Genomic DNA, 27158 nt, shown 5'->3' on the forward strand with positions numbered 1-27158 from the left:
ACAGCCATCCCCATTACTACAAGATAAAAGGAAAGGACCAGGAAAAATCAAGATGTCCTAGAAAATTTCAAAATCATTCATTACCTCAACCCTTAAAATCGCAACCTTGGCTGTGTGCAATAGCTCACTCCTACAATCCCAGTACTTTGGAATGCTAAGGTGGGAGGGCTGCTTGAGGCCAGGAGTTTGAGACTAGCCTGAGCATCAAAGTGAGACCCTGTCTCTACAAAAATGTTAAAAAGTTAGCTGGTGTGATGGTACACACCACCTATAATCCTAGCTGCTCAGGAGGCTGAGGCAGGAGGATAACTTGAGCCCAAGAATTTGAGGTTACAGTGAGCTATAATCATGCCACTACACTTTGGCCTGAGCCATAGAGTGAGATCGTGTCTCAAAAACAATAACAAATAAACCTGCAACCTTTAAAAAGGTAGTTGTGATCATGCTGTAAATGGTCTCCTTCCCCATCTTTACGCTCCAGTATCTTCTAGAAGATAATAGAAAGTATGTTGAAGATACTGACTCTTAAAGAACAAAGAGCTTAATCACACTTAAGTATCATTCCATATAAATCTTAAGGCCAAAAGTTGACAAATTACTCTGAAGTTAAGTTTTATGCTTGCAAACTACCAATGACTTAAATGTTCTAAGATAGAAAATGCACTGTTATGCAAAAAAACTCCCTGATAATACCAAAATAGATGATGTACCTTTTCTGAAATGTACCTTTTCTGAAATGAAGTGACAGTTAATCTATTTAGGTACATACTCTTGTGATCTAGTCCACAGAAATTGATTTAAGATTTTGTGGGTTAAGTGCCTGGATATATCATAATGCTATATAAAATATCTGGTCCTAAAGTAAATGTACAACTACATATCAAGAAAGATTATCTATACCAGTTAATGAGGGCAGAGCAATGAACAAATAAAACGTGTGTGTGTGGCTCAGAATAAAAACAAGGCACATACACTTTCTGATTGGAAAATTTTTTAAAAGAATTTAGTGTACCATAACAAGTGTCTTATTTATTTCAAAATTCTATGTATATAAATATTGAATTCACTATCATATTTATCTTTTAAGTCCTGATTAAACAAAAGTCTATAATTAAAAATGTAGAAACAAAAAAAAAATTTCTTTTACACATGGATATAAGAAATATCAGGATCAAACAACAAAATAAAGCAGTCTTCAGAAGGTCCACCATGATTTGCTGATTACGTGCACTGATTTATTTCTTATCTCTCATCTCCCTATATTATATTGCCATCAACAACAAATTTTAAAAAAGTATCACTGCTCCTTAAGATGCCTTTATTCATTCTCCAAGACAGGAGTCAGAGGATGGGAGTCGGCAGAGGCCAAGAGAAAGAGTAGCCATTAAAAAATTTAACATCCTACCTTTATAGCTAGAAAATTCAGTCCACTCTCATTGGCCAAAGCCTTTGCTATCATTGTTTTAGAACACCCAGGTGGCCCATACAGAAGAACTCCTTTAGGTGGCTGAATACCCATTCGAATGAAAGACTCTGGATGTTTTAAGGGCCATTCCACAGCCTGTTTCAACTTCAGTTTGATATTTTCCAGTCCTCCTATATCTGACCAGGATACCTGAAAAATAGGACATTTTCCAAATGTAAGTTTTGCCAGGACAAACAGAGAACTAAAAAAAAGATAAAACATATCATTAACAGAAGTCATGCAAAAAAGAATAGAACCATTTAAGAATCAGGAAAATCCTTTTAAAAATTCCAAGAATATGCAGAAGTAAATTAGGAGTACATAAAATGTTAACTGCGTACTGTAAAAATACTAAAAAAAAAATTCTGTTTGTAAGTCTTGTAAAAATAACTGTTTAAACAATTGAACATACCATTAAGTCTAACCTTCTAGAAAGACTTAGAAGTTACATTTCACCTGTCTGAAAGTGGTTTGAGTCAGTCATCCAAGGTCATCTATATATCTAATTTCTTACACTTCTTTTTTAGCAAAACTACTTCCAAGTATATTTTTGTAGACATTTATGGAACACAACCACTTTTATCTTTGGCATATAAATAAAATATCTCCAAGATTTTATTTTTCTCAACTAAGAAATACCCCCAGAACAAGACAGCTCTTTACATAACATGTCTTAAGAATATATGCATATCATATATTCTTAAGAGAGATCCAAGATGGCTGATCACTAGCAGCTCGGGATTGCAGCTCCCACTGAAAGAGCAGAGAACGAGAGGACGCCACACTTTCAGATCAATTTTTGTTGCTCACACACCAGGAGATTCCCAGCGGAGGAGCCCCACCTGTCGCCAGCGTGACTCTTGAGGCCGGTGAGGCGGTTTTGCCGCTGCCTTGGTGTGGCGGTTCTTGGTGCAGAGTCAGAAAAGCACCATCAATCTTAAAGCCGCTGTTTTGGCCGGAGCAGTGGGTTGCTCAGATTCTAGCGCCGGGAATCAACAAGTTGGACGTCCATTCAGAAACCCAACTATAAAGACGGTAATTATAAAGACCACAGATGGATAAATTTATAACGAAGGGAAGAAAACAGCCTAAAAAGGCTGAGAATACCCAAACTCAGAACGCCTCTCCCTCTACAGGGGATCACAGTTCCTCATCAGAAACAGAACAAGGCCTGATGGAGAAAGGCTGTGTTCCATTAGCAGAAGCTGGCTTTAAAAAGTGGATGATAAGAAACTTCTGGGAATTAAAAGAACTTGTTCTAACCCAATGCAAAGAAACTAAGAACTTTGAAAAAAGGTTTGACGAAATGTTAACAAGAATACACAATTTAGAGAGGAATATAAGTGAATTAATGGAGCTGAAAAATACAACACGAGAATTTTGCGAACTATGCACAAGTTTTAACAGCCGAATTGATCAAGTAGAAGAAAAGATATCAGAGGTCGAAGACCAACTTCATGAAATAAAACAAAAAGACAAGATTAGAGAAAAAAGGATAAAAAAGAACGAGCAAAGTCTCCAAGAAATATGGGACTATGTGAAAAGACCTAATCTACGTTTGATAGGTGTACCTGAATGTGACGAAGAGAATCAATCCAAGCTGGAAAATACGCTTCAGGATATTATTCAGGAAAACTTTCCCAACCTAGCAAGGCAGGACAATATTCAACTCCAGGAAATACAGAGAACACCACAAAAATATTCCTCAAGAAGGCCAACCTCAAGGCACATAATTGCCAGATTCACCAGGGTTGAAATGAAAGAGAAAATACTGAGGGCAGCCAGAGAGAAAGGTCAGGTTACCCATAAAGGGAAGCCCATCAGACTCACAGCAGATCTCTCAGTAGAAACCCTACAAGCCAGAAGAGAGTGGGGGCCAATATTCAACATCCTTAAAGAAAAAAACTTGCAACCCAGAATTTTACATCCAGCCAAACTAAGCTTCATAAGCTAAGGAAAAATAAAATCTTTTGTGAACAAGCAAGCACTCAGAGATTTCATCACCACCAGGCCTGCTTTACAAGAGCTTTTGAAAGAACCACTACAAATAGAAAGGAACAACTAGTATCAGCCTTTCTAAAAAATACCAAAAAATAAAGAACATCAACATATTTAAGAAATTGCATCAACTAACGGGCAAAACAGCCAGCTAACATTAAATGACAGTATCAAACACACATATATTGTTATTAATTTTAAATTTAAATCGACTAAATCCCCCAATCGAAAGACACAGACAGGCAAAAAAAGCCAAGACCCATTGGTATGCTACATCCAGATCCATCTCACATGCAAGGATACATAAAGACTCAAAACAAAGGGATGGTGAAAAATTTACCAACCAAATGGAGAGCTAAAATAAATAAATAGAAAGCAGGAGTTGCAATTTTTGCTGATAAAATAGATTTCAAAGCAATAAAGATCAAAAGAAGCAAAGTAGGATATTACATAAAGATAAAAGGATCAATGTAACAAGAAGAGCTAAAGACCCTAAACATATATGCACCCAATACAGAAATACCCAGATATATAAGACTTACAAAGAGACTTGGACCCCCACACAATAATAGCGGGAGACTTCAACATCAATATTAGATAGATCAATGAGACAGAATGTTAACATCGATATCCAGGACTTGAACTCAGATCTGGAACAAGTAGACTTAATTAACATTCATAGAACTCTCCACTTTAAATACACAAAATATACACTCCTATCAGTACTACATCACACGTATTTACAGGTTTAAATGAAATATTGGTTGGCTGCTTGTTAATTATTTTATTCCCTCATTTTTTTTTATGTCTCTATTATTAAACACAATTACAGGCATACCCAGTTTTAGACTGCATTCTAGCCCGGGCAATAAAGCAACACCCCTGTTCTCTCTCCCTCTTCCTCTTCCTCTTTCTTCCTTTCCTGTATTCTTTTTCTTTTTTTTAAAAAAAAAAAAAAAGAATATATGCATACCAGAAAACAAACAAAAGAAATCGAAGAATGGGACAGGAATTCACACCGTTGAAGGACGTAACAACTGTAACTACCAATAATCATGAACAACCACAGTACAACAGAAAGGATACTAAGTACAATAACAAACAAAAAAGGCCTTTGGGAGTTCCCAAGAAGAAAAGATTACTTCTAGCTGGAAGACAAACCTGAAAGCCAACCCTGAGGCTGAGGCAGGAGAATTGCTTGAACTCATGAGGCAGAGGTTGCAGTGAGCTGAGATCGGGCCACTGCGCTACAGCCTGGGTGACAGTGCGAGACTGCATCTCAAAAATAAAAGGATACTGTAGATGAGATTTGGAAATGCAAGAACAGGGAAATGGCTAGGTACAGGCCAAAAAAATGACAGAAGGCTCAGAGGGTAAGAAGTATAGAAAGGATAAGAGAAAAAATATTGGAGGGAAGGAAATAAAGAAAAGTTGAAGTCACATGGCATAGCACCCTGAAGACCAGATGAAGGAATTCAAGATAGCTCTTTGTACATACTTGGAAGTCTTTGAAGGTTTTTTAATTTAGAAGGCAATATGGTCTGATATGTCCTTCTGGAGGACTCCTCTGACAAGATTCATTAGAGAGATCAATTAATGGCATAAATATCAGAAGAAGAAAAAAGATTGAACTAGAGTAAACATGCAGATAACGAAAATTCACTGGAAAGATACTTCAGAGCTAAAGTTGCGGGTTCTGAGAGTAGAATAAGAAACAGGAAAAAGTTAAAACTACATTTGGAGGGGGTGGTGAAAAAGAAAATGGAATCAAGGTAATATTCAGGATTCAGACTTGGAAAAATAAGCAATTAGAAGTTACATGAATAGAAAGAAGGGAACATGTTTGGGAACTAAGGAACATAATACATAAGGTAGCAATGGGATATGCGGTAGACAAATACGGACTATGTGATGACGAATTAATCCATATGAACGGAAAGATTATCTGGGGACTGAGTGATGCATTCTCTACCCTTAATTTCTTTGCAAGTACGTACAGACCCCATGTTGTAATGAATATTCCATCATAAGCATAACTCCTTCTTAATAAAAGTATTCATTAGAGCACGTAAGCTCTCACATATAAAGTACTTTACTCATATTGCTTTATAACCTAAGTACAGTACAAACTTTAAAAACCAGTGTCACACTCTTCAAAATACTATAGAAATCAATTCAATTGTATTGTACAAGTAATCCATAGACCAAGCTTGTCCAACCTGCAGCCCAACACAAATTCGTAAAGTTTGTTAAAACATTGAGATTTTTTTGTATTTTTTAACTCATCAGCTATAGTTCAAGTTAGTGTATTTTTTTTAGTTCAATATAATTTAAAAATGTATACAGCTGAAGGGGGGATATGATATTTTGTTAAAAGAAACCAATTTTCACAGCATATATTTGGCCATTTTACCTTTGTAGCGAATAACAGAAAAGGAAGTTTCTTTTCAAGATCCTCACTCCAGCATACTCAGCCAGGTGGGCGCGGTGGCTCACACCTGTAATCCCAGCTCTTTGGGAGATGAAGGCAGGCGGATCACGAGGTCAGGAGATTGAGACCATCCTGGCCAACATAGTGAAACCCCGTCTCTACTAAAAATATAAAAAAATTAGCTGGGTGTGGTGGCGCACACCTGTAGTCCCAGCTACTTGGGAGGCTGAGGCAGAAGAATTGCTTGAACTCATGAGGCAGAGATTGCAGTGAGCCGAGATCACGCCACTGCACTTCAGCCTGGGTGACCGTGCAAGACTCCATCTCAAAAATAAAATAAAACAAAATAAAGCTGGGAAAAAAGTGAAAGGATTCCTTAACTCATTGTCTGCGACAAATCCAACTACCCTTTAACTCTTAACAAGTCCAAGTATAAAATATTGAAATTTACAAGATGCTCCATTTAATGGAACAACTCAAATGCTAAAAAATTAGATCAAGTAACATGCTTTAGTATTTTTAAATGTTACTTAAAACTTAATGAGATAAGATATACAGCACATTCTTGGTATTATAAACTACTGACGACTGCTACTTCATGGTCAAAAACATTTTAAAAAGAGAAGAAACCATACATATTGGTATACAACAACGTCTGCAGGGAATGTCATATTTTACATTTTGTTAACTGAAATTAAACCTGACAAAAAAAAAAAAGGTCTACAAAACCAACACCCATGTCATTTTAAATTATAAGGTAGATTGTTTCCTACACAGTAAAATGAAGAAAACAAAAAAATCCCTGCAAGGTTCAAATCCTCTTGTAATAAAAAGTTCAGGTTATAGCCACTTTCACAAACAAGACATTCATAAACTATAAGGTGGAGAGGTCATATTCAGACAGGTTCTGTACTTGATGTGTTACTTGGAGATTCAATAATCAGTCTTGGATAAATCAGCTCTCTCCAAAATACAGTGATCTTGCTCTCCTGCATCACAGAGTATTCCACTACCTTAGTTCCATTTTCATTGTGATACCAAATCAAATTTCCCAGGATCTCTCAAGGCAAGTAAGGATGAAAAAATTTCTGTATCTACTTTCTGGGTCTCCGGATTGTGGCTTAATATTTTTGCTTCCTTGTAGTCAGAAAAATCAGGAGAATAACTGGATGTTAGTTCCAAAAGCTTAAATGCAATCTTTTCTCCAACATTAGGGGCAGCTGCAAACAGTGGTAACAGACCATAGTACTTCTTGTGCGTCTCTACCGGATTCTGGATAACAGTAGATAAATCTTTTATCACTTCATTTAATTGCTGTTGCCTCTGGTTGTCAGTGCTTCTATTTACAACACAAGAGACAGGATGCCCTCGTCCTTGACCTCTCCCTCACATGCTCCGTCCCTTAGCTCCCTTCCAAGAAAAAAGGTTTTCTCCTCTGCCCTATCCTCTTCCTAAACTAGTGGGGACAGACACATTGGCAAAAGCACCAGGAGCCTGTCTACCACCTTTTGAGCCAGAACGCTTCCATCCAGCAGCACCTGCAGTCTGTGATGACAGCCCTGGGCCTGGACAACCTCTTCCTGCAAAAAGGCCTCCTGTCTTTAAGAAGCCCGCAGCACACTCCGGGGAGCTCGATGACATCAAGCACTGGTCATCTGACTCTGAATCAGAATCTGAACTAGAAGATGATGTTCCAGAGGTCTTCCCTTTGCTGGGGGTAAGGCTAAAGCCAGGTTTTGTAGCCAGTTTGTCTGCAGTTGTATTTTTGGTAGAGGGTCCTTCTTTTGATAACTTGGTAATTTCTCTGAGGAGTTTCTGGCCTCTAAAGTGACTTTGCTGGCACCATCACTATTGATTCATGATAAGACTCAGACTCCAAGGAGGAACTAGGACTCTCCTTTGACCAAATGCTTATACCACCTTTCCTTTTGGCTTTAACAAAGCTGTTTTTAGCAGACCCTTTTGGAGAACTACATCTCTGATTGGCCCAGTCTTTTACTGCCTGTACTTTAGGAGACTTGGGATTCCTGGCCTTTATTTTTTTATATTCATATTTCTCCTTTTTCTTTGGTGATTTTCTTTTGGTCTCTTTGTTATCATAACCCACTGTGTCACAGGTTGCTTTGCTTTTTTTCTCTCTTTTCTTTTTCCCTGACAGTCTGATCTGTGACAGTCTGATCTCATTTGGGTCCAGATCCAAGACTTTCTCATTGTCGTTATTGTTCTCTTTCCTCTTCCAATGCTTCTTTTAATATTTGTAATCTGGTTCAGTTTCTTCAACCTCCTCTAACTTAAATGCCTGTTTCTTTGCTTTTCTAAGTGATAAATGAGCTGTCACCATTACCGGTAACTATAGAATTCTCAACAACTCCTCTCTAATTTAACTCTGAGGCAGTCGTTGTCTCTCACCAGGTGTGCACTCACAGTGGGGACAGGAGTCCCCACTCCGGGTAAAGGTCCCAGTACTGAAGTCAAAGCTCTGGCGAATGAGAGTACTTAGATCTATGATGACTCGGCATCTGTTCAAGTCGACCAGAAGCAAGAAGGCAGTACACTATTGGGTAGCTGGTGGTAGGTAATCAAATAGAAATCATACCCTATTGGCTCAGGGGCTGCCATCTTGCTCGGTGTGGCCATTTTATGTGTGGCCAAAGACAATAATTCTTCCAACGTGGACAAGAGAAGCCAAAAGATTGGACACCTCTGAGCAAGAGACATGGTATCAAATTTCGAACTACATCAGAAGATTTAGAACTTGGTCTATAAGTTTAACAGTTTCACGTGAAACAATTTCACTATTTTTCCCAATGTTTCTTATCTAGTCTAAATGTAATGCACTTGTACTTGGAAGAGAACTGCTCCTTGGGGGCACATGTAAGAGCTACATAAGCCCTCAATCTTTCTCAATGACCCAACACTTTCCACATGTAAAACTGAATTTATATGACTATCAAGGCCTGTGTGGAAAAGGTAAATAATTTATTAAAATGTGCAACTCTCCAGATATTTCTATATGCCAACTCTCCTAGAGACAGTAGCAAAGAGTTAGAACTAAATATTATAGGTATAAGATATTCACCTTCACTTCTGCATTTCATTACTAACTGGTGGAGGAAGTTCCCTCTCTCAATTTAAGAATCTCCAATGCAGAGTTACCAGAATAAATACATATTCTGTAGACATTTCATAATTATTCCCCTCTCCTGGATTGTTTAAGACAGTTGTCTATATCAAGACTTTGTGCTACTGGCATTTAATAGCAAAGATTAAAATAAATTAAATAATCTGAATTATTTTGAAGACAGGAAGAAATATAAGAAAACGCCCAAAGAGGAACATTTCCTAGTCGGATAATCTCTCTGTGAGACACGCACTAAGAGAGCTTTTACCTATTACAGAAGTTCTCTAAAATGTAAATGAAAAACATCAATCAAGTGATGCTTATAGTCTATGAAGATCCATGTGTTGGCAGAAGGGCTATCATTAAAGAAGGAGTAGAGGAGGTTAAGAAGAGCATTAAGTACACTTAATGGAAAGTAAAACAGAGTAACTGAAGTTCTACTTATGTCTCAGATGGCAACAGTGAACTATAAATGTAAGATTCTGGCTTCTTGGTGAAGACTGTTTGTCATGTAATTAGATTGTTATCTATCTCATAGGTAAGAATTAAAAGCCTTCAAAGAAAGGGAAAAGAAAGTTAAAAAAAAAAAAGCTCAAAGAGAAAAGAGTCCATTTAAAATATCATTAAAGTTACTTTTTTAAAAAAAAGTTTAAATAACTAGCTTGGGAAGGGTACTGTTACAAGTATGGACTATAAGAGGGAATGGATACCAAAAAAATGCAAAATCAAACTGCTGGGGAAAAAAGCTCAATTCTACTAATTAAAGCCAAACACCCAAATTAAAATAGCAAAAAGCTGTTTTCAGTTTATAAAATTAGCAAAGAGTAAAATAAGAACTTCTCAAGGCCAGTGATATAGAAAGAGACAACGCTGTCACACACCGGTAGAAGAAAAAAAATCAAAGTATTTATCAAATGTACTTGGCAACATATTTTATAAGTTCATACACTTTTACCTAATAATGTTACTTCCTAGGCTATCCTCCCAAAACAGTTCAGGAAATACAAAAAGATTTTTTCTTCAAAGATTCATGGCACAACACTCTGTATGACAGGAAAGAACCTAGAAACAACCTCAATGCTAAACGTCAAACAACTATTAAATGAATCATAGAATACCCAAAGAATGGACAATCATATAGAAATTAAACAGATTTTAGAAGATATTTTATATTTTCTGTAAATTTATGTAATAAAAAAAGCAGAATATAAAGCTTATAATGCATTATAATGCCAATTAAAACACATACACACAGGTCAGGAGTTCAAGACCAGTTTGGCCAACATGGTGAAAAATATAAAAACTAGCTGGGCGTGGTGGCAGGTGCCTGTAATCCCAGCTACTCAGGAGCTGAGGCAGGAGAATCGCTTGAATCTGGGAGAACGTTGCGGTGAGCCAAGATCATGCCATGCCAGCACTGAACTCCAACCTGGATGCCAACAGTGAAACGCCGTCTCAAAAAAAAAGGCAACACACACACACACACACACACACACACACACACACACACACAAACACACATACACAGTTTTGAAATACTAAAAGGAATTATACCAAAATATTAAAAATTGTTAAAGTGGTAGGAATATAAGCAATTCCTATATTAATAATTTTTGGTATTATGAAAATTTTCTACAGTGAAAGTGCATTACTTTTATCACATGACATACATACGTGTGTGTGTGTGTGTGTGTGTGTGTGTGTGTATAAAAGCATGAGGACAAGAAAGCAGACTAAGATCCTAGAAGCTGTGGTCAAGAAAAAAAAAAAAAGCATGATGCAGATGGGGAGTTAAGAGGTTCAGCCAAAACAAAACAAAACAAAAGCCTTGATGGATCCCAATGTTGTCAGTGAACCACCCATTCATCTAGTAGAACTAGGTGACAAAGTTACAGAAATCACTGATTCACTAATCTAGGGATTTTTCTTAACCTAAGTTTCCTTTGTTATTACAACTGTAATCCATTTATTCTTTCCAACTATTGTAGTGTGGTTAAAAGTTACAAGTGAAATAAATTCAATCAATTTTCAGAAATGTCTTCTATGTGCTAGATTTGTCCTAGAGACTGTAGGGGTACAAAGATGAGTGCGATAATGTCCAAAAAATCTTTAATCTGGAAAGAGAAATAAGAAAAGCATCCTAAAAGAGATCATCTCTGCCTCAATATATAAAATATTTGACTTTACAAAAACTACTAAAAAATAGCTTTACTATTCTCAAATAAGACAGCAAAGACAGATTTGAAAATTGCATATGCGTAAGATGTCAAGTTTTTAGAATCTAAAAATAGCAGCAATTCCCACCTTGCTGATTATGAGAATACCAGATATAAGAAGCATAGCCTAAAAGAAATTATAAAGGAGAATGTAAGAATTATCTCTATCCCCACAGCTAAAAGTAACCATTGTTACTATTTTGCTATACGACCTTCTAGCCTTTCCAAATGCAAACACACATACATGCATGTGTGTGTGTGCTTTAACTGAGATCCTAACATATTCATAATTTTACATTCTAACTTCATACTTTTTTGATTTATTAAATATCTTATAAAATTTAGAACTTGGTTTAAAAAAAATGGTCTTGGGTTCAAATCTCAGACCCACTACTTACTATGTGGCTTTGGTTAATTTATTTCAACTCTCTAAACTTTTTCTTCTTCTGTAATATGGGGATAATAAAGTCTAAGGTCTGAGGATAATTGTGATAATTAAACAGGAAGTATACATTAAATTAATTGTACTTTACCTGGCATGCGGTCAATATTTAATAAATACTAGATATTTTATTCAAATGTTTGCGAGATTATTATAAACATATTTTGGAGGACTACTGAAAAAGTTAAGCCATTACATTTTTAATTTCATGAGCAATATTTAAGTATCTTCACTTTTTTTTTTTTTTGGACTGATCACTTAAAACTAAACTAAACACAAACCAATTTTGCATTTTGATTTTAGTACCTAAAAGCCAAATAAATGATTACTCTTTCTATGGCTAGGATAGTAATTCACAAATAAATGAATTTTTTTTTAAATTCATTTAAATTATTACATTACAGCATGGCAAAACCTCAACTAAAAATACAGAAAAAAATTTAGCCGGGCATGATGGCACATGCCTGTAATCCTAGCTACTCAGGAGGCTGAGGCAGGAGAATCGTTTGAACCTGAAAGGTGAAGGTTTGGAGTGAGCTGGGAGCGTGCCACTGCACTCCAGTCTGGGCAACAGAGTGAAACTCCATCTCAAAAAAAAAAAAAAAAAAAAAAAAGCTTATTATTGCACAGAAGAGTCCTAAAGCATAGGAAGTCATGGGAAAAGTTAGTCTGTAGGGAAGGATAAACACCACCATGAAATCATAAAATCCTTGAACTAGAAGAGGAATTCAAAAACTAGCTGTTTCACTAATCTACATTCAGACAGTATCTCATCTTTCAATACCTTTCATCTTTCAACAAATACTACTTTACACTTTAAATTCTTTTTTATTCTAGAACTCTCCTTTTAGTAACTTGCAATATAACTACCATAAACTTATTCCCAAAATCTAGTCTAAATTACTCTTACAATCTAACCTAAATCATTCTTGATAACATTTGCATCCGATCTTATTTTGCCCTAATGAAAACAGTGAACAGCTGCTCACATATGGCTTTATAACTTTTTGAATTAAAGTTAGAAGTGCAGGAACACCTGTCAAACAAGCACAGAGAAGTGAGATAAATTTCCCAAGGAACATGTCCCTGACAAACATCCTATAGTTAGTTCTTCATAGCCAAACACCCAAAACAAAATAAAACAACAACAAAAATTCAAACTGTACACCCATAGAAACCAAGGAAATTGATCAGGTTAAAAATAAATAGAAAAAAAATACCTTTATGAACAAATTCCAAGGAAGGCAAAATAAAAATTAAGAACTGAGCTACAGACATCAGACAAATTACTATGAGAGAAGAATTCCGTAGCTCGAGGGGGACTGACAATGTTTTTATACATCTGTGAGTCAAGATCCTCTTGCTTGTTGGGTGCCAAGTTTTATACTGCCAGGGACAAAAATTCTTTTGAAAGTGTTCTTTTAGAGAAAATGCCATGACAAAGAGTACTTTTCATTTTGTTTTTTCATGCCAGCAACTCCCAATGTAAGGACAAGAAGTCAGGCAGTGGCAAATGGGTTGGCACCTGTTCCAAATTCTCTGGGGGTTCATATGTTAACTTTTCAATGATTAAAATGTTCAAAAGATACATGTTTTGTTTAGAAATCATAAATGTACCAAATTACTAAAGATTCTACATATTGAAAGAAAGAAAAAGTTGGGAAAACCAACCACCAAATTATAAATTTCCAAATGCTTCTTTAATAGAGATAAAGCAAGATTAGGAAGCAGTTCTTAGAACTAAATGAAAATGAGTAAAAGCCATTCATTAGCTTTATATAGTGAAGAAAAAAAAATTCCCATGCTGTAAAGTCACATTCTATGAATATTTAAAAAAAAAATAAAGAAGAAGAAGTCAAAGTTCCAGTTTCAGTACAGTGCCATAAGGCAACCATGGGCTCTCTCCTGTTGATTAAAAAGAAAAATGTAGGACAAAATACAAAAATCACTCAAGGACTCTAAAAAGCAATGAAAAGCAGACAGATTATGGAAGCAAGTGAAAATGTGGAGAGGCACTATGCACAGGGAGAGAGGGAGGGGCTGAGTATTCAAAGAGGTCTTTGCTTCTCTTTTCTCAGGTTTTCCTTTTTTCTGTTTTATTTCCATTTTCCATAAGTAAGCTTAGGTTAAAAACATCTAACAATTTCACAGGTGAGAGTACAGGAAGCTAAAAAACTAGATTAGAAAGAATAAGAAACTATACACCAAAACTGGGCCACTAATTGGGCATCTAACCTCAGGGGATTTGTTGCTCTTTAGTAAATAACATTGAGAACCTCACCAAACATATAAAAGCTCAGAGAGCTAGATGTTCCTATACCTCATATTTAATAAGCAAAGACATTAAGATGGGAATTATTCAAGTTTAAAAAATACAGACACCTGAAAAAACATGAAAAATATTATCAACTTAAAGGCAATTTTTTTTCAAACTCTATAGATTTCAATAATCAGTTTAATAGTTATATTAAAATCTAGCTCAATTTCTAAAATATCATTACATTACAATCACACTTTAATAAGTTTACTATGCATTATCCTTAGATCTGGCTATGCATGAAGTCAAACCTTAAAAATATAATAAATTATTCAAATAACTTCCCTTAGATTACAAAAATATATGTCTTAATTCACCTTAAAAATGGTTAACCATTTACCAAATGAGGTTTTAAAAAACTACCTACTTTCATCAGATGAACAAGAAAAAAAAAAAAAACTCATAAAAAATAGAAACTTAAAAAAAGTAACAAAAACTAAGACTCAGATCCATGAAAATGGCATAAAACTCACCTACAAAATTCTTCATACCTCATTAAAATATTTTGCTTTTTCTAATTTACCAAATTCCTTGTTCCCTACAATCATCGGCAAATGCTTTGAATATTTAAGAAAACTAGTAACTCCTGCAAGTCTTACCATGGCGTAGCAGAACTGGGAAAGATAAAGAAATATGAAAAAGACAAAGGGGAATTCTACTGATTGACCCCCAAGCCCAGGAGCTAGGCATATGTTTAACAAGTTTCTTAAGTGAATTTTAAGTCAATCATATGGAGTACTACATAACCAAATGCCCCAAAATTAGAAGAAATCACTTTTAATAGTAAAATTGTTTAAATGAGTTTTGATTACTTTTCTTGAAAATTTGAGGCATAGTAATTAATAACCAAATGAAAGGACTATTTGTTGTGTATGTGCATATCACTAGGACCTTCCTAACACATAGTACCTTCTATATTACATATGTTTGGTGTTTGGTAAAGAAATAAATTAATAGGCAGACATGTATTTCTCCTGTATTATCCTACAAATAAAACAACAGAAGGGATAAAAATGGCAGAAAGAAAAGCTGGTAGGAGGTTAATTTGGGCAATATAGAAAACAATTGGAGATCTGCTACACCTACCAATCTGTCATCTAGGTTTTAAGCCCCACATGCATTAGGTATTTGTCCCAATGCCCTCCCTCCCCTAGCCCCCCACCCCCCGACAGGCCCAGGTGTGTGATGTTCCCCTCCCTGTGTCCATGTGTTCTCATTGTTCAACTCCCACTTATGAGTGAGAACATGTGGTGTTTTGTTTTCTGTTCCTGTGTTAGTTTGCTGAGAACCTGCACATTCTACATGTCTCCCAGAACTTAAAGTAAAAAATAAAAATAAAGAAAAAAGTTGGAGAGTTAGTATTAAACCCATAGAAGTAGTCAGGTGAAAAAGGTTACCAACATGTAAAAGTGTGCAAAGTCTATACATATATATCTTGCATTACATTTCCTAGCCCTGATCTGTCCAAATAGTTGGGTCATGAATTTACACCATTTTCTCTGATCTCCTTTGATGGTTAGCTGATAATAAAATTCTTACATACATAAAAAAAAAAAACCCTTCTCTGCCCAGACTGGCTGAAGGGATGCTCCAAATGTTTGTTAAATGGGAGGCAAAGAGAAAAAGATCCCTCTGGATCAGAAAGCTCAGCAAACTCATATAAGTAAACTTCAAAAGCAGGTCAGATTCTGTGTCCTGAGTTATAGACCAGAAAGTAAGCTCTCCCATGGGCAAGAATAATCAATGCTGGCGGGAGAGTAAAGATGTTGGGTCAAGAGGACTGTTACTGACCCTTTGGTTTAAAGGCAAAAGGTAGGACAAACCTCTGATAAGGAGTAAAGAATATACTAGAAAACAATCCTTAAAACACAGTCCTAACGGGCCATATTTAGAAAAGAACAAAGATTTTAACTTACATCAAAGTTTGTCCCTGAATGTTGAATGTGCTACCTGTAATGGCTGGGGGTACGAGTTTACTGGTATAGAACCAACTAGGGAACTTGGCCCAAAGTATGTCACAAGAAAATTCTGGAAGAAGAACTTGGCTTGAGAAATTGGACATATATCTCAGGCACAGACTGAGTTCAATGAGATAGGTCAAGCAAGTCTCAGAGAAGTAAGCAAGCCTATGTAGTTAGATCACTGAGCAAAAATTGACTCTTTTAGGGTAGAAATCACCTAATTGTACCATCTTTTATAACTTTGGGTAAGTGTAGGGCCTGTGTTACGGGTGTGCATTTATGGCTAACAAAAAAGTCAGGCTGCTATAAGTAGAGTTGGTAAAGGTTTTAGTATTTAATACCCATTCATTTTCTCAATTATTTCTGTATTTACTCATTGACTCAGATACATTCATGTTACTGCATGGCTGTTTTGAGTGGTTGGCCTGGCTCTAAGAATATAAAATGAACAAAATTGACATGGTCTCTACATTGTGGAGCTCACAGTCTGGAAGGAAAAGAAATACATTTAAAAATACACTAATAATTATTTACTTTAAGGACTAGACAAAAAATTATATGGGATACTACAAGAGCCCATGACAGGCCTTGAGGGTCCTCTTAAGCTAAGCATAGCTTCCTAGAAGAGATGACATTTAAGCAACTGTATGAAGAATGAGTGGGGGTTAGGCAATTAAAGAGAATGAATGAGTTTGTACCATTTGATGCCCCTAATATTAAATTTTAATTTGGCTTGTAGTAGGAAAAGAGGCATATGAGAACAACAGAAGAGTCATGCTGAAGGACCAGACTGGAGTTTTACACCAGACTCTAATCTAGTAAAAGAGACCCACTTTAGCTTCCCTAATCTGTGACTTGACCAATTATTGTTCTCCCTTCTGGCTTCCCTTCCCTGTTGTCTCTAGGAAGATATGAAGTTGTGTACAGAGATCTTGACACCACTGCAAAGGAGGCTGCATATTAATTGAAAGTTATCATATAAGAAATGCCACTGAGAACAAATTCTGCATGTAAGTAGCATATTGGCCTAAAATCTGATTAAGTATTTCTAAGGAGCTGGGAGATTTTTTAATTAGATCATTAAAATTTCAAAATTAATTTTATACATTAGTTAGACTATGATGAGAACGGAACTTCATTTCTGGTCTTCCTCCAAAAACCCACAATCCCAGTCAAACCATAAGAAAAACATCAACCAAACTCTAATTGAGAGGCATTCTACAAAAGACCTGACCAGGATACCTTAAAGTTGTCAAGGCCATCAAAAATAAGAAAAGAAATTGTCATAGCCCAGAGAAGCCTAGAGACATGATGATCATATATAATGTGAAAATCTACGAGGGATTCTGAAACAGACAAAAGACATTAGAGAAAAACTAATGAGATTCAAATAAAGTATGGAGTTAGTAAACAAGAGATGTATGTACTGGTGCATATAAAAACATGCGTCAGGCATGATATTCCAGTACGTATGTATCTTGGGCCATGCTGTACCAGTTTGACCAGATAAGATTATACTGACAGTGTGATTTATGGTAAATACTTGTTTTTGCTCTGGGAAGTACTAGAATCTGGGTAGTTGAGGTCAGTCATGTCAGCACTGTAGTATACCAATGTGACTAACCTCTAGCAAAATTCTGGACACTAAGGCTCAAGTGAGCTTCTCTGTTTGGTAGTAACTCCACACCTGTTGTTACACACAGTTGCTAGGAAAATTAAGTGTGTTCCCATGTGACTCCACTGGAAGAGGACATCTAGAAGCTTGTACCTGGTTTCTTCTGGACGTTACCCATGCACCTTTTCCCTTTGTTTATTTTTATCTGTATCCTTTCACTGTTAATAAATCACAATCATGAGCATATGGTTCACAGTCTCACAAAGGGTCAGGAATAGTGCCTCCTCCCAATAGCTTCTGAGTCCAGTGAGTCCTTCCAGTGAATCATCAAGCCTGAGAGTGGCCTTGGGGACCCCCAATGAAGACAGATGCACAGAAAGATAGATAATAAAATTATAAACAACTTAAGAGTTCTCCAGAACTCATACCTCCACCCACTCTCCATCTACATTCAACCTAGGACATTAGAGAAAACATTATACCAAGCCTTTAAACTTAAATTTATTTCAGGCCTATGATGGAATTCTCAAACATTTGCTAGTTTTCAGATTAATTTTAATCAATTTACCTTACTTTTCCCATTTTAGCATCATACTTAATGATGAACGGGAATCAGGAGTTGTTTAATGAGTATGGAGTTTCAGTTTGAAAAGAAGAAAAAGTTCTGGAGATGGATCCAGTGATGGTCGCACAACAATGCGAATGCCCTTAACAATGCCACACTGTACACTTAAAAATGGCACAGTGTATGTTACATATATTTCACCACAGTAAAAATAAACAAATTTTCCCCCCACATATGGTTCTCAAAATTTAAAGTTATAAAGTTTCTATAAGACTATGGTTACACACAAAAATAGCGTTAACTCTATCTAGGGGGATAAAAATGAATCAAACATCTAAATGTAAGCATTAAAATTATAAAACTCATAAAAGAAAATACAGAGTAAATCTGCCCTTGGATTTGACAACAGTTTTTCAAATGTGACACCAAACGTACATTCAACAACAACAACAAAAAGATATTGGACTTAATCAAAAATTTTTAAAAACTTTTGTGCTTCAAAGGACATTATCAAGAAAGTGAGAGACAACCAACTGAATGGAAGAATATATGTGCCAATCACATATCTGATAAAGGACTTGTATCTAGACTACATAAAGAACTCTCACAACTCAATAATACAAAGAGAAATCACCCAGTTAAAAATGAGAAAGGATCTGATTAGACATTTCCCTAAAGGAGACACAATACAAATGGTCAATAAGCAAATGAAAAGATGTTCAACATCATTAGTCATTTGGGAAATGAAACCCAAAACCACAATGAGATAATACTTCACACCCACTAGGATAGCTATAATCAAAAAGATAGATAATAACAAGTGTTAGCAAAGAAATGGAAAAATATGAACTCTCCATATACTACTGGTAAGAATGTAAAATGGTGCAGTCATTTTGGAAAATATCTGGAAGTTCCTCAAAAGGTCAAACATAAAATTACCATGTAACCCAGCAATTCCACTTCCAGATATGTACCTAAAATAATTAAATGTATTCAAACAAAAACTTGTACATGAATGTTCACAGCAGGATTATCATGATAGCCAAAAAGCAGAAACAACCCAATTGTCTCTCAACTGATGAACTGATAAATTCAATGGGCTATATCAACACAATGGAATACAATCTGGCAATTAAAAAAAATTAAATACTGATACACGCTGCAACAGGCATGAACCTGGAAAACCTTATGCTAAGTAAAATAATCCATTCACAAAAAGCCACATATTTTATGATGCCATTTATATGAAATGTGCAGAATAGGCAAATCAAAGTGATTGTCTAATGAGGTGGGTAGGTTGGGAGGTAATGAGTAAAGGGTAGAGGGTCTCTTTTTAGGATGGTGATAACCTTTAAAAATTGACTGTGGAAGGCCAGGCACAGTGGCTTACACCTGTAATCCTAGCTCTTTGGGAGGGCGAGTGGGTGGATCACGAGGTCAGGAGTTCAAGACCAGCCTGGCCAATACGGTGAAACTCCGTCCCTACTAAAAATATAAAAATTAGCTGGGTATGGTGGCATGCACCTGTAGTCCTACCTACTTGGGAGGCTGAGTTTTTTTCCTGGAGCTAGGATACCCTTCTTTACCTGCCTTTGGATATTGGGACTGTAGGTTCTCCAGCCTTTGGACTTTGGGAATCGCTTGAACCCGGGAGGCAGAGGTTGCAGTGAGTCAAGATCGTGCAACTGCACTCCAGCCTGGATGACAGAGTGAGACTCTGTCTTTAAAAAAAAAAAAAAAAAATTGACTATGGAGATGGTTACTTGAGTCTATGGATAAACTAAAGACCATGGAATTGTACCCTTTAAATGAGTAAATTGTTTGGTATGTGAATTACATCTAAATAAAGCTGTTACACAACAAAAACATATGGTGTGATGCTAAAATTAGGTGTCAGCTTGACTGAATCAAGGGATATCTAATAGCTAGTAAAGCATTCAGTCAGGATGCTTCCAAAGGAGAATGGTGTGAATTGATGAACTGAGTTGGGAAGATCAGCCCTCAATATAAGCAGGCACCATCCAATCAGCTAAGAGCCCAGACAGAATAAAAAGGCAGTAAAAAGGCAAATTTGCTTTTTTTTTTTTTTTCCTGGAGCTAGGATACCCTTTTTTACCTTGCCTTTGAATATTGGGACTATAGGTGCTCCAGCCTTTGGACTCTGGGATTTATACCAGCAGACCCCTGGATTCTCAGGCCTTCAGCTTCAGATTGAGAATTAAATCACTGGCTTCCCTGGTTATGAGACCTTGGGACTTGGACGGAGTTACACTACCTTCTCCAGGCTTCCCTATGTCTCCAGCTTGCAGGCAGCCAATGAGGGACTTCCCAGCCCCCATAATTGTATGAGCCAATTCCTGGAATAAATCTCCCCCCATCGGTCGGTCCGTCCATCCGTCCGTCCATCGATCCATCAATCTACCTATCTGCCTATTTACCTACCTACCCATTCATCCATCCACCCACCCACCCATCCACCCATCCACCCATCCACCCATCCACCCATCCATCCATCGGTTCTGTTTCCCTTGAGAATCTTGACTAATACCTATGGAAAAACTATTTCTGTAAAACAGACTACTATAAACTGCTTCATAAAATATCCTCTCAGCCATTCAACTAACATTCATTTAGCTGTTATTATTTGCCAAGCACTAGAGATACAAAGGTATACAAGACATAATTATGTTCTCAAAGTATATATGTGTATTTGGAGCCCATGTGTATGGAAGGGATGAGGTGTACACACTATAGGATCTTTGGGAACTGAGAGGTCATAAAATAATTTTCCAGGCAGATGGGAGGACAGCAAAATATGCAAAAATATGAAGTGGTTCACCAAGACTAGAGCATAATGTGAGATGCAAGTGGAGGAGGCTAAACTAAAGAGCACAGATTTCATCCTAGAGATGATCAATAGGCAGTTAAATAGGCAGTTATGCTGATGATAGACTTTAAGCTATATCAGTAATCTATTTTGGAAAGACCACACTATGAAGTAATGGGACCAATGAACTAAAGGGTGAGATCAAATGAGTATACAATTACTTCATATCTGATACAGTAAAGTGATGAAGTGTGGTACCACAAAAGAACCACATTTTAACCCTACTAGTGGGTACTAGTCTTTATGTGAATTATCTTCTTTTCTCTCTAAAAATATGTACCTGTAGCAAATACTCATCAAGTATTTACAGAGTACTGATCAACTGTACAAAGAAGCCTAGCATATGCCTCTATCACAACTTCAACATTATTTCTAAACACAAAACAAGATAACCATCAGAAATTGCAAATTAAATTTTTTTATTTAGAGTCTGAGAGAAAGACTATTTGATTTCACCAAAGTTAATCAGGATCAGAGCTGAGGACAGAAACTGATGATCCTTCCAGTAACTTGCTATTTCTTCCATTTTCCTCCTTTATAAAAGCCCAAATAAATTAAGGTATAAAAAGAAAAGTGAAATGAAAGAGTTAAACTTCTGAAATATTTAAGGAGGTTAAAACTACAATCTTGATTTTGGCACTATTTCCTGGTAAAAAGTAATCTACTTTCCCAAATGTGCTTTCCTGTTCAATTGCTATTACTTAAAACTATAAAAGTGCACAAGAGAAGTTGGCAAGAAAGATTGGGATCTTGGGAGTGATAGAAGACACTTTTCTGTCTAGACAACAAGAAGCAATCAAAAGAAACCAAATTTAAAAGCCCTGCCAAGGACCAATATGAAATTAATAGAATTTCCACAGGTTATACTATTTATTACAAAAAAAGCAATTCTTTATTTAATAAAGCATCATAGAAACTCTCAATCTTTGAGTCTGTAAAAAATAAAATATAAAATGCAGTACTGTATTTAAAGAATGCAAAAATGAATTTCTTCTAATTATCCTAAGGGCATATGAAGAATTAAATATAATTATAGTCAATTAAACTATTTCACTCAAACCTTTGCACCAGAAATGTACTGCTAATGAGCTCATCCTACGAAACTCAACTGACTGTCACATTCTGATGTTTTAGGTTCATCTGAAAAGGTGCCAGGTGAAAATATAGTAGTAAATTTTAAGTATGTAATTAGTGAAAGAGACAGTCTTTTGATTATTCATATAATTAAGAAAACTGATACATTTTAAAATGGGATTAAATAAGAAACATTTATGTAACTAATGATATTTGTTATACACTCAATCTGATAGTCAACAACCTCTAAGTTTAACCTGGATTGGAGCTTACTAAGGGGTTTGGGGCTACAGTCCTGAGGCTCTGGCTGCAGTTCATTTTACAAAATCAGGTTCACAAGAAAATGGAGTACTGTCTTTCTAATGGTTTATACATCAGCTCATTGTGAACCAAATGTCCAAATTCTGAAAACTAGAATCCAAAAGCAAGATCAAAAACTATAAAGATGAATTACTTCCAAATAATAAGGAACAACCTAAAATGCTACATAAAATGAAACAGAGAAAGCATGGAGATGAGGGAAGGTAGGTTTAGAAGCATAAAATAATTAAACTGGAGGATACTCAATTTGTATATATTTGGTTAAGAACACCATTTATCACTAATAACTGTCATGGCGCACATAGAGAAATTTATCACAATGAAATATATGAATAAATATATTAAAAGCACTATTTTTTGTTTACCTTATTAAAATAAGAATTTTTAACAGTAGATAAAAGCAGCAAAATGTTTCTGCAGAAAACATAAAGAATTTCTTTATATCCTTCCAGGTTAGATTGTATAGAAATATTATAGGAATTTTTATTCTAAAAGTGTTAAATTCACTGAACGTGGATTAAAATTGATGAAAGAAATCAGTTGCTTTATAAAATATGAGAAATCTAAAGATGTTTCACGAGGGTAATAATAGATTTTATTGTACTTTGGTAAAGAAGAAAGATGAGAAATTCACTTTCACATATATCTGAAATTTACCATTTAATCTGGAGTTTATTCATGAATATTACAGTTATTCATTCATTCATTCACTCAACAAATATTGATTGGGAATCTACTATGTGCTATTCATATGCTAAGTACTAAGGATATAAATAAAAGGTAAGAACCTGTTGTCATGCGCTGTAAAATTCATTAAAAGCAAGAGTCCAGCTATCTTTTATCTTAAAATTTAACACTTTTATAGGAAGAAGATATACAATTATTTTTCTTTTTAAAATCTATATTTACCTAACGATTATTCACTATCAATTTCTGATAATAAAGATCTTTCCAAAAGTTAAGAAAATAAACTCTAGAGAAAAGTAAAAAGAAAATAATCAAGTGAAAATGAGTTCTCTTGCTTAAGGTTTTATAATTTTAGATTTTTATCATGTATCATAAATTAGAACAACCTTTTTGAAAACAAAAATTTGTTTGTCACAAGCTTTAAAAATCACACATTTTAGTCTTAAACTTTTATTTCTAAAAATCATAAATGCAAAGATTTACACACAAATATCTTTATAACAATGGTATGGAAAAATACACAAAAGCCTAAATATTTGAGAGTTAAAAAGGATCAAGCAATTACAGTTTATCCATATAAAAGTCTTTGGCGTAGTCATTTTAAAAGTTTTGCCAACAAATTTTTAAGTAAAATGTTTACTATATAATTTTAAGTGAAAAAAGCAGAATATAAAACTACATATATCTTAAGATTAACTACATTAAAATATACAAAGAAGGATAGGCTCTGTGACTCACATCTGTGATCCCAGCACTCTGGGATCAAGGTGAGCAGATCACCTGATAGACCAGCCTAGCAAAACCTCATCTCTACTAAAAAAAAAAAAAAAATACAAAAATTTAGTGGGGCATAATGGCATGTGCGTGTACTCTCAGCCACTCAGGGGGCTGAGGCAGAAGAATCGCTAGAATCCGGAAGGTCAAGATTGCAGTGAGCTGAGATCGCAATGCTACACTCCAGCTTAGGTGACAGAGCGAGGCTCTATCTCTAATATACATATGTACATACACAAGCACACAAAAATCCCATAGGAACTATAACAAAATGTTAATAGCTGTTATCTCTGGATAAGAAAATTGGAATTTCATAATGAATATTGGCATATTCCTAGATTCTAAGGATTCATGCTGTAAAGAAAACACATTTGACCTTAATGTCACTGTAATCACCATTTAGGAGCTCCAAAAGAAGGAAACATTACATTTAAGTAGGTGGCTAACACTTGTGGTCTCCTAAATTAGTAATGTATTAACATTTATATTATAACTGGCAATATTTCCATCCTGGCACCTTTCTTGCAAACTTAAATATAACCAGGCAAGTGTGAGTTGGAAGTTTTAACTTTATGCACTAAAATATTTTCTGAAAAGATGCTAAATGCCCACTATACTATTTTTAAAATGTTGATAATTACCCATTTCAAACAGGCTTTCTATACCAAAATAAGTATTTAACCATCTGCAGAAATAATCTGAAGAAATTTCTGTAGATGTAATTGCCAGAAATCAGGAAACTGGATTTTTAGGAATCCAATTACAGAAATGTTGACTTCTCAGGAAAATTTTTATTATCTGAAGCAAGCATAAAAAGCAATAAAAGAAAGTACTTTCAGCAGTGTTAATCACTCCAGAGCTCATGAGTAACATCACAGTACACCATGGCCTTAGGCCAAATAATAAAGCGCCAAATGGAAAATGGCACGAGTCCATGGATTGTAAATACTGTATTAAAGGAAAATAAAGGAAAAAAATCTTTCATTAGAGCAATTAAATATGCAGTTGTAGTACCAGTTCCTATGATGAATAAATGAGTTTAGCAATTCCAAGAGTGGATGCTGTTTAAACACATTCTCCATTGGCAATAATTTTAAGTCTGAAACCTTACTATATGTTCTTTAGTTCCAAAATGTTTTAAACTCAAAAGTGTTTTTGGTTGGTGTAGATAGTTTGTAACTATCAACTCAAATTCTGACATGTGGCATTTGATGACTGGGCATCTACGTGACCCATTATTTTATGCAATAGTAAGCAATAAAATACAGATAAATATTGCAAATAAAAAGAACTCAAAATAATCAGCCAAGATTTTATAACATCAATTCTAGAGAAATAAAGTTTCTACTAACCCAACATCAATCATTCATTATTACATAATTCCACTTGTCAAATTATTTACATTAAATGAGTATGTTCTGCTACAGAAATTTTTGAAAATTAAGTTAAAATTCAATAGTGAATTGAAAATGTCTCAGAAAGAATTCAAAACCACACTAAGTAAACTAAACTAGCAATAAGTCCTTAGGGGATGTGCCTATCCATAGAGCACTGTTTCTCAGTCTAAATTTACAAAACAACATATTATATAAATAGTTAACAAGTATATGCATCCTTTAGCTTTTTATAATTAAATACCCAAAAAATTAGTGACTTAAAGCAACAGACATATGTTATTTCTGACAGTTCTGAGGGTTAACTGGGTGATTTTTCTGATGTGGGCAAACTTCAATTGGGATGGGATAGTCCAACATGTCACATGTCAAATAATTGGCAGGACAGCTGGGTTGAAGGATTCTCAGCTAAGAGGGCTCATACTGTTCCACAGGGTCTCTCATCCTCCAGGAAACTAGTAAATATTTCTTAATATAGCTAAGGCAGGGTTTACAGGAGCAGCAAGAAAAGGCAAGCCTCAAGCACTTTCAAGCCTGTTTATATCATGGTTGCTGATATCACATTGGCCAAAGAAAGTAACAGGGCCAGGCACAGGCTTTCAAAGAAAGTAACAGGGCCAGGCACAGACTTAAAGCCTGCAAAAACTGTTTTCACTTGTTTATCATAGGAGTACAAACCTACAACACAAAAGGGCAAACACACAGTGATGGGAAGAACTTGTGGTCATTTATTGCAATCACATTGCAAGCTACAAAAAGTCCCTGCTCCCCAAGCCATGGCAACTAAGTTTCCATAAGAAATCCTTTTTATCACTTCATAATGATAAATATTGGCATATGAAAAGACTGAAAAGTCCAGCAGAAAAGAAACTATTGGTTTTATTTAAACCAAAAATTCCCAAACTTGTATGACCACAAAACACATTGTTCGAGGAACAGAGTCACTTCAAAAAGTGAAAACAGGTCCAGTGTGGTGGTTTGCACCTGCAATTTTAGCATTTTGGGAGGCTGAGGTGGGACAATCACTTGAAGCCACGGGTTCCAGACCAGTCTGGGTAACAAGGCAAGACTTGGTCTCTACAAAAAATAAAAAATTAAGCAATTGCCTGCTATTGCTAAAAAATAGCATGTGCCTGCTATTCCAACTACTCAGAAGGCTGAGTCAGGAGGATCTTCTGAGCTGAGAAACTTGAAGCTGCAGTGAAGTGAGCTAGGACTGAACCACTGCACTCCAGCCTGGGTGACAGAGCAAGCTCCCAACTCTTAAAAAAAATACAAAACTGAAAACAAATACTTATTCCACATACTCCACTTCACTGATCTAGCATCATTTTAGTTTCCTTTGTGTTGTTTTTTGTTTTATTTTTAGCTAACAAATTAAAAACATTAGTTAAGGACCAAGAGAACTACGGACACTGAAATGCCTATACACAATGAGGTAAAGGATACAACTAGGCCAAACTCTCTAACATGTTGCTAAGTTTTCAAATAATTGCAATGTTAGAGCTTTTGGAAGAAAGAGTACAACTGTGATGAAACTGATGATGGAAAGATGGCAGAACAGGAATTTCTACTGCTCCTTCCTCACAGAAATATCAGTTTGAACAACTGCCCACACTTGAAAATACCTTCAACAACAGGTAAGGAATCCAAAAGAGAGATTAGAGTAGCTGGGGTGGAGAAAAAAATTAAAAACAGGCCAGGCACAGAAGCTCACACCTGTAATTCCAGTACTTTGGGACGACCAGGTGAAAGGACTGGTTGAGCTTAAGAATTCAGGACTAGCCTGGGCAACATAGTGACACCCCATGTCTACAAAAAATAAAGTAAAATAAAAAATTAGGGGGCTGGGCATGGTGGCTCACGCCTGTAATCCCAGCACTTTGCGAG

At 35.7% G+C, this 27158-nt stretch overlaps 1 protein-coding gene and 1 pseudogene across 4 annotated transcripts in view; both read right to left on the reverse strand.

Moving 5' to 3' along the window:
* Positions 1 to 27158, reverse strand: part of SPATA5 (spermatogenesis associated 5) — a 310845-nt gene that overhangs the window by 223512 nt on the left and 60175 nt on the right. For 3 of the 4 annotated variants that reach the window (XM_032292360.1, XM_032292359.1, XM_032292362.1), the window contains exon 11: positions 1406 to 1615. The exons of the other annotated variant lie outside the window; for it this stretch is intronic. In XM_032292360.1, coding sequence (XP_032148251.1) covers positions 1406 to 1615 — 210 coding nt within the window. The remainder of the gene's footprint in view (positions 1 to 1405; positions 1616 to 27158) is intronic. 4 annotated transcript variants of the gene reach the window in all.
* LOC116560742 lies at positions 6186 to 8478 on the reverse strand (annotated as a pseudogene).

Source organism: Sapajus apella, unplaced genomic scaffold (assembly GCF_009761245.1).
Source record: "Sapajus apella isolate SASKATOON/1434 unplaced genomic scaffold, GSC_monkey_1.0 scaffold27, whole genome shotgun sequence".
NCBI classification, from domain to species: Eukaryota; Metazoa; Chordata; class Mammalia; order Primates; family Cebidae; genus Sapajus; species Sapajus apella.